This window comes from Neopelma chrysocephalum, unplaced genomic scaffold (genome assembly GCF_003984885.1).
Source record: "Neopelma chrysocephalum unplaced genomic scaffold, ASM398488v2 Primary Assembly neopelma1_189, whole genome shotgun sequence".
NCBI classification, from domain to species: domain Eukaryota; kingdom Metazoa; phylum Chordata; class Aves; order Passeriformes; family Pipridae; genus Neopelma; species Neopelma chrysocephalum.
This window is the reverse complement of record NW_020897851.1, coordinates 1,242,680-1,251,418: the sequence shown is the minus strand read 5'-3', so window position 1 is coordinate 1,251,418 and position 8,739 is coordinate 1,242,680. Positions and strand designations below refer to the sequence as shown.

Genomic DNA, 8,739 nt, shown 5'->3' with positions numbered 1-8,739 from the left:
CAGGGAAGGACGTGGGGCCGTGGGAGCAGGGAATGGCCCAGGGAAGGGCTCGGGGCCGTGGGAGCAGGGAATGGCCCAGGGAAGGGCTCGGGGCCGTGGGAGCAGGGAATGGCCCAGGGAAGGGCTCAGGGCCTGCTCTTGGCTCCAGGCAGGAGCTGACAGGCCTTGGCAGAGGAAGGTGAAGGAGCTGCTGTGCAGCCAATTTCACCCTTGGGTGGCCACGTTAATGGCTCCAGTTGGGGTTTCCGGGTGATTAACTGTGGGTCGAGTGTAGAGTAGAGGAGCAGCTTTATTTTGTGAATTTACATATTCCCTGTCCCCCTCGCCCTGCACACACTCCCTGCTGGGAGCCCAGTGTTCTGGCAGGGCTGTGGGAACCCTCCTGGCTGCCTCCAGCTCTGTCTCCTCCAGAACATTCCCACTGATGCCTCTGTGGTGCTCCCAGACACTGCCCTCGTGTGGGGGTTGCTCAAGGTGGGGAAGATGAGTCTGCAGTGGCCTGGCCTGTCCCAGGTGGGGCTGGAATGGGCAGGGGTTTGGTGCAGTGTCTCCCGTGTCCTCCTCCAGTGTCCCCTGCCCTGTGTGAGTTTGCATCGGGTCACACCCTGATGGGTGCTGAGCCCGTGGGCAGTGATGGGGCAGAGCAAGTTTCAATGTTTAATGAGAACGTGGCAGATCTGGAGGAACTGGGCAGGTTTGCCCTGTTTGGCTTTGTCATCATCACCTGTCTGCCAGTCTGCAGGTGGGGATTAAAATGATCGGTGTCTCAGCTCATGAAGGCATGTTAGTGCCTGCTGGCTGGCTCTGGCAGTGGCAGGGGTGGCACTGGGAGAAGGGGGGAGTCAGGCAGGTGGTGCTGCAGATGGGTGCAGAGCAGCTGTGTGGCTGGAGCCGGTATCATCGTTTCCATGGGGATCCCCAAAGGGGCATTAGCTGCTCATCAATAATTCAAGCCAAACTGTCTCCAGGATAAGGAGAGAAAGAGAAGGTAAGCAGGGTTTGGTCATACAGCATCTGATACAGCTTGATGAGATCCCAGGCTGGATAATGGGGTTCTGTAACCAAAGGCAGAAAATAGGAGTGTGGATGAGGATGCCATATGCACACAGGGAGATTCCAACTGCTCCCCATCTGGTTGTAGCTGTTTGTAACTGCTGGTGGTTTGTGAGTCTGTGAGAGATCCCAGGAAGGCTAGAACAACAGTAAGAATTGATCAGTCTGAAAATAAGGTTTGTGCTCAGTATGAGATGCCCTGGGGATGCTGGGGGGCAGCAGCACTGCTGAGATGGCTCTCTAGGGTTTATCTTCCCTGGTGAGGGCTGAGCTGAGCTGTTCTCTTGCTGTGCCTCTCTCCTGTGCAGAGGTGGAGCAGATTGAAGCTATAGCCAAGTTTGACTACATTGGACGATCTCCACGGGAGCTCTCCTTCAAGAAAGGGGCCTCACTCCTGCTCTACCATCGGGCATCAGAAGACTGGTGGGAAGGAAGACACAACGGGGTGGATGGGCTCATCCCCCACCAGTACATCGTGGTGCAAGACATGTGAGTAAAGTGGTAAGGGTTGGTCCAGGGTGTTAAAATCATGTACCTGCACAAGCTCCACTTCAGCCACCTAAAATAATGGGTCAGGTTTTCCAAGGTTTAATGACTTCACTGAGAAATCTGAGCCTATTCACATCTCCGTGTATTGGCTCTGATTGTTTCTCTTTGAGGCTGATAAAGCCAAGCATTAAACACCTCAGTGTGCCTGGACCCCATCTCTCACTGGCTCCCCAGAGTGGTGGGACCCAGGCTTACCACTGGCCCTTCCCTTGTGAGTGTTGACCTGGATTGTTCAGTGCCCACCTGGCCTGGGAGCAGATCCCAGAGCCCTTTGCAGGTGCTGCTTCTCTTACAAGTGCTGTGCCTGGAGTCCTTACAATGGCAGCCACAGCACAGGAGGTGTGGAGACGGGATGGCAGCTGTTTCCAAGCTCCCAGTGAAGGGAGAGCCTTGGTCCAGCCCTTTGTTACCAAAGTCTGGAGCTGCTGGAGTGGGGATGTTCAGCTCTGTGTGGCAGCTGGGCCCTGGCTCTCCCAGCCCTGTCACTGATGGGGTGTCCTTGCCCTAGGGATGACGCGTTCTCCGACAGCCTGAGCCAGAAGGCAGACAGCGAGGCCAGCAGTGGGCCACTGCTGGATGATAAAGCCTCCTCCAAGAACGACATCCAGTCTCCAACGGATCATATCATGGACTATGGCTTCGGGGGAGTGATGGGCAGGTAGGGAAACTCGTTTTCCTGTGAGCATGGAGTTGGTCACCATCGCATGTGGGGACAGTCAGTGTGTGGGGTAGGGCAGGATGGAAGGGAAGGGTGCAGTAAGCACCGTGGGGTAACATGAGCATGGAGGGGGTTTCGTGTGCATTGACAACGGGGATTTAAGATGTACAGAGGGTGCAATGGGGCTCTGAGCAATCTGGTCCAGTGGGAGGTGTCCCTGCCCATGGTAGGGGGTTGGAACAAGATAATCCTTAAGGTCCCAACCAAAAACATTCTGGGATTCTGGGATTCAGTGCTGCCACTTTCTTGGTACTGGCTTAAGTGTCTGTCTTCCCTCTTGCCTGAGTCTTCTGGAGCTGAAAGGCTCGAGTTTGGTCTGAGCTGAACTCAGAGCTGATCAATTGCAGCCCATAGCCAGCTGTGCTGGGGCTGACAGACAGTGACCCGAGGTGCTGGATTCTTTGCAGGGTGAGGTTGAGGTCTGACGGCGCAGCCATCCCTCGGCGCCGCAGCGGGGGAGACACCCACAGCCCGCCCCGAGGGATGGGGCCTGGCATAGACACCCCTCCTCGAGCAGCAGCCTGCCCCAGCAGCCCCCACAAGATCCCCCTCAACAGGGGCAGGATCGAGAGCCCCGAGAAGCGCAGGATGGCCACGTTCGGCAGCGCGGGCAGCATCAATTTCCCAGACAGGAAGGCCCTGGCTGATGGGCACCCCCTGAGATCCACCTGTGGGTCCACCCGGCACAGCAGCCTTGGAGACCAGAAATCTCTGGAAGCAGAAGCTCTTGCTGAGGTAAGAGTGTTGGGAAGGGACCAAGAGACTAAAGGGGAGGTCACTGGGGAGTGCTCAGGGCCCCTTCACCTCAGACACTCAGAGTTACGGTGCTGCCGTGGTGTAAAGGTTAAAATGAGCAACCAACAGCTTGTCTGCAGCCCAGCTGTGTTTGTTGGTGTGATGGAAGATACTGCTCCTTATACAATCCTGGTGTCTGCCCAACAGTGGGCAGAAATGTTGGCTCCACCACCAAAAGGCACTGGCAGCTCCTGCCTCTGCAGGGAGGGAAATGCTTTGTCTCAATAGGAGCGTAGGGGGAAACTGGATTTGCTGAATCAGTTCGACTGGACTGATGATCACTGGGGAAAGGTGCTGCAGTTCTGTATTGGCCCTTTGTTGCTGTGACTTCAGAACGTGAGTCTGATCCCAGTGTGGTGCCTCCAACCATGTGGTGCCATTGGTGTCACATTAGACCATCAGATCCATGGGGCTCCTTTAATTCTTGTGACCCCAACGTAGCTCCAGGTCCCTCTCTCTGCTGCTGGTGGGAGGCCCCAGCTAGGAATCAGTCAGGTTATTCTGAACCTGTTCACATCCCAGAGAATGGATCTTTCAAAGAGCTGGCTGTGGAATTCCCTAGCACTTCAGAGACCACCTTGTTCAGGCACAGTCCCTCTCATTGTGTCTGAGCAGCCGTGACTGGGGCTCGGGGGCTGGAAACCTGTGGACAGGCTGTTCAGTGCCCCCAGTCCCAGCAGTTTGGTTCACGTCACCTCCATCAGGAGCAGCAGCTGTGGGATGGTGGGTGATGCCCAGGTGGAGTGGACGGCTGCTGGGAGGCTGGAGGGAGAGCGGGTCACGCTGTAGCACAGTGCTGACATCCCTTTGGCATTCACAGGACATCGAGAAGACCATGAGCACGGCCTTGAACGAGCTGCGGGAGCTGGAGAGGCAGAACACAGCCAAGCAGGCCCCTGACGTGGTGCTGGACACGCTGGAGCCCATGAAGAACCCCCCGATGGGCGCGGCCAACTCGGAGCCGGCCAGCCCCCTGCACACCATCCTGATCCGGGACCCCGACGCGGCCATGCGGCGCAGCAGCAGCTCCACCACGGAGATGATGACCACCTTCAAGCCGGCGCTGTCGGCCCGGCTGGCCGGGGCGCAGCTGCGGCCGCCGCCCATGCGGCCGGTGCGGCCGGTGGTGCAGCACCGCTCCAGCAGCAGCAGCAGCTCGGGGGTGGGCAGCCCTGCCGTCACCCCCACCGAGAAGCTCTTCCCCGGCGGCTCGGCGGATAAATCGGGCACCATGTAGGCCGGGCACCGCAGCGGGAGAGCCGGGGCCCGGATGGCGGGAGCGGGGCCCAACACGGCAAAGCCTCTCTGGGCCGAGCCGGGGGTCAGAGCCCTGCTGGGGGGAGCCTCTCCAAAAGGGAACACGTGCATAGCCTGGGCCTGGTGCTGTACATACGTGTGTGTGTGTGTGTATGTACATATGTGTGCACACACCCTCTCCATGCAAAAACACTTCCCGAGCTTGCAGTCCTACGGCAGGAGGAGACAGCGGGTCTGCGTGTCAGCACTGGAGAACACATGCTCTCTGTAGGAGTATATATTAAAAACAAAGTGTACAGAATTCAGTGACTTTTTAAAACAGTAGATTTACCTCAGAAACTGGCTCTGAAATGTCCTCTCTGGAGATGGTGGGTTGGGCTGGGTTTCCCAGACTCTGTGCACGTGTGGAGGCCCACACCGCAGCAGCCACGCGTCGAGCAATACAAGGCCATCCTGGAATTTAGTTTCTGCACCTCTTGGCATTTAAAAAAAAAAGGGATGGGGATACAGTGGGGTCTGTTCACTGCTGGGTTGTAGAGAAGAGCTGGAAATCCATAAAGGATGGTGTGTGTCCAGCCAGCTGGAGTCTGTTCAGTCCTGAATCCTGAGCCGTCTTGGTGTGCCTGTGATGCCCCGGGCAGCAGGGACAGTGAGCTGTGTGCCGTGAGTGGGGACAGAGCGAGCTGTGCACCACCACCTTCACACAGGAGGAGGATGCTGCGCTGCACTGGGGCCATGGAACGCTGCTTTTCTGGAAGGTTTCACAGTGAACAAGGACTGGTGACAAACCTGTGGTAAAGTGTGGAGTAACTTACACAGTTTGCAGATCCTTCATCTCCCTTTCCCTGCACACTTTTCTTTTTTTTTTTTTTTTTAATTAATAAGAAGACAGCCCAATGGTCTCTCGACAGTCGGGTGTGAGCAGTGAGGAGGCTTTGGCACCACCACGTTCCTCGGTGTGAAGCTGCCCAGCGGCACAGGGGGGTCTCGGTTCAGAGTGTGTCATCCTGCATGAGAAGCATGAGCCATATTTGACCGTGTCAGATGCAGAACCGATCTGATGGGTGACACTTTGCACTTTCTGTACTGTACCATATAATACAACTGTTTGAGTTATGCAAAGGAATCTACATTTTGTTTTACCCAGAGAAAAAATATGCAGAAAGCTGGGGATTGCATGGTCCTTTCTGATAATCCAGACTCTGCTCTAAGCGCTGAATCCAAGACGCTCTGTGCTTCTCCTGCAGCTTTTCCTTGTACAGATTTCCATGCAATGCCCCCTGGTTTGATTTGGCACTTCCCCTGGTCATGTACTAATGGCTCCTTAACGTCCATCCTTCCTCCCCGCTCTCTCTGATCCTGCTGCTCTGTCTGTGCCTGGGCAAAGACGCCCATGAACCCTCCTGCCTCACCCAGCAGCCACCTGCCCCTGCCCGGGCCTTTGCTTTGTCTCCCCTTCATCTTCCTCAGACCCCAGCTCTGCAGGAGGAGCAGCTTGACTTCCAGAAGGCAGTGGAGGCACCGGCCAGGGCAGCAGAGCCCACTGGTCCTGCCAGGGCTTGTGTCTCAGCCTGGGAGCTCACCCTCATGTGAGGCCACCTGCACCTCCACATGTGCCCCTCTACACCTGCCCCTCCACACCTGCACTTCCATGTCCATACCTCCACCCCTGAACCTCCATATCTGCCCCTCCACACCTGCACTTCCATATCCATACCTCCACACCTGAACCTCCATATCTGCCCCTCCATGCCTGCACTTCCATATCCACACCTCCATCCCTGAACCTCCATAGCTGCCCCTCCACACCTGCACTTCCATATCCACACCTCCACCCCTGAACCTCCATATCTGCCCCTCCACACCTGCACTTCCATATCCATACCTCCACACCTGAACCTCCCTATCTGCTCCTCCACGCAGCGGGCACGGAGCGGGTGTCACAGACCCCTCGGGACCTGTGCCTGTCCCGTGCCCAGCGCACGTGTCCCCTCGCCCCCTGCTCTGCCAGCCCTGTATATATTGCCCTACTTGCTTAACTGCTGGAAAGTAACTGTTAACCTGTAAACTGTAAAAAATAGGCTAAGATTAGATAAAAGCCGATGCCACTCACCAAATCTTTGCACTTAGTAGGTAGCTCGATGTAAAAATAAACCCAGTAATAATAATAGTAACCCTGAAGGGAAGCGAAGCCGCCGGCGCCCCTGGCAGAGCCCGTGGGGAGCAGCTCTGCCCGTGTCCCTCCCTGTCACGTTGGCAGGGACTGCGGGGTGTGTGTGCTTGTCTGTGAACGTCCTTGGCGTTTGTAGTGACCACAGTTGGTTCATGTTGGTGTTTATTTCTCCATCCTCCCCCTTTCCTGGCGCAGGCCCCGGCCCTGCCCAGCGCAGTGGCAGCAGATGTTCCACCAGGCTGGGCTGCTCGGGGCCGTGTGCTGGGAAGGGAAGGACCCGTTTGGCACGAGCGCCGTGTATCTGTTGCCAGTAATTATTATTTTTGTTTCCGTTTAGTTCCTGGAGAACATTCACTTTGCCAGTTTCCTTTTTTTTTAATATTATTTCCAAGATGACTTGAGAGCAAACCTATGTTCACTAGGGGTTTTATTTCCTCCCATCTTACTTTTGGAGATACGGTACAAGTTCCAGTGTCTTTCTATTAAATTATTGCCTTTTGTTTTCCTTTGTTTTGTTTTGTTGTGGGTTTTTAATACAGTTGTTTTCTTATCTTTAAGTGCCTTTTTGAGCACCAGAACAAACATTGGAGTTCGGGCCTGGGAGCTGTACACACATGGGTTCGTCTGGGCAGTTGTGTTGTGCTGGGGGCGATTGCTTTTAAAGTCCTTCCATTTTTCTGTTTGATGAAAAGGGAACCAAGACTTTTTGTTGGAGAATAAACTCCCCCTTTGTAATACAATATTCCAAGTGTAGTTTTAACTACTGTAAATTTAAGGGAAGAAATGTATTTTTCTGTAAGCGAACTTGGCACAAAATTGAGCCACGTACATTGTAGGAGCATCATAACTGGAACCTGCTCATGGTTTGTGAGTGACCAACCCTGACCCTCGGTACCTCCCCGAGGGCACAGACCGTGCGTGGGCCTCAGGGTTCACAGAGTCGCCCTGTGCCAGCCCAGGGCCGGGAGTGGGGTGTGTGTGTGCTCCTGCCCCCCTGCAGCCCCGCGGGCGAGGGGCCGCGCAGCCCCCGGGACCCCCAGCCCTGAGGGGGGGCGGCTGCACCGGGCGGCTGCTCCTCTGCCGTGCAGAGCGAGCGCCAACCTCGGCCCTGCCCCGGCTCCCTGGGCCCTGCCCCGTCCATCCCGTGGTGCCGGGGCAGTTTGGCCCTCGCCTGCCCTCGCCGGGGCCCGGCATGGCCTGCAATGGTGCTGACCGAGCGCGATGGCACCGCAGCAGCCCCTTCCCTGTACAGACCCTCAGCGAGGCGCGCGGTCCCCGGGGCGGCGATGACAGTGCACTTTGTTCCTTAGGCTGAAGTCCCCTGGTAGGTGGTTTTTGTAACCCCGGGTGTGTCATTTAGGTAGCGGTGTTGTGGTTCTCGGGGGCGGCAGTAGATGCCCCGAGTCTGATGTGCTTCGCGTGGCTGGGCCGTGAGCTGTGCTGGGGACGGGGCTGGTGACGCCGGGCAGCTGTGGGAGACTGTGGCTGCTGCCCTCGGACCAGTCATCCTCCTCCTCCCCCGGTGTTGTCTCTGTAACGTATGGTGAGATGCCGTCAGCTAGAGTGTCTGAGTGGGTCCTTGTGTGTGCTGGTGATGCCATGTAGATGAAGCCACTGGTTGGGTGTGGACTCATCCGTTGAATAAACTGCTTAACTTTTCTCAAAAACGCTGTCTGTGATTTGCTGCCTCTTGCCTGTGCCTCTTGCCCAGCCCTGATCCCACAGCCCCGGCCAGAGGCGGTGGCCAGGGTGTCCTCCAGAGGCAGGTGCCACAGCCTGCAGCCCCTCCTGTGCCAGCAGATCTCTGCTGATCCTGTCGCTGCTCCCCATGCCCATGGATGCTCACCAGCTGACTTTGTGTGTCCTGCTCGTGTGTTTGGATGGGCCACCCTGAGCTCAGATGGGCTCTTTCTTCTCAGCCCTGGGCCTATGGTGCAAACACACAGGGGAGAGGGACGTAGGCCAATAGGAAACCCACCCACCACCTCCAAGGGGTGAGAATTTGCCTCTTTCCATTAGCATGGCCAGACCTGTGCTGGTCTGTGCCAGCCGAGGTGTCCCCCTGTGTTGGGAACCCCCTGCCCTGCCACTGGGGACACATCACACTGAGGTCTGGGAAGGGGACCATGCCTGCAACGCACAAGTGATGTCAGACAAAAGTAGATGTAAAAATGAACTTAAAGGCAATTTGGTG

The 8,739-nt window shown here is 56.4% G+C and overlaps 1 protein-coding gene across 2 annotated transcripts in view; it reads left to right on the top strand.

The window, feature by feature from the left end:
• SRGAP3 (SLIT-ROBO Rho GTPase activating protein 3) overlaps nucleotides 1–6,202 on the top strand; it is an 80,797-nt gene extending 74,595 nt beyond the window's left edge. For both annotated transcript variants that reach the window (XM_027702580.1, XM_027702579.1), the window contains exons 19-22: nucleotides 1,362–1,542; nucleotides 2,111–2,260; nucleotides 2,728–3,055; nucleotides 3,936–6,202. In XM_027702580.1, the coding sequence (XP_027558381.1) occupies nucleotides 1,362–1,542; nucleotides 2,111–2,260; nucleotides 2,728–3,055; nucleotides 3,936–4,352 (1,076 nt within the window). In that variant the 3' untranslated portion in view covers nucleotides 4,353–6,202. The remainder of the gene's footprint in view (nucleotides 1–1,361; nucleotides 1,543–2,110; nucleotides 2,261–2,727; nucleotides 3,056–3,935) is intronic.
• Nucleotides 6,203–8,739: the final 2,537 nt, after the last annotated feature.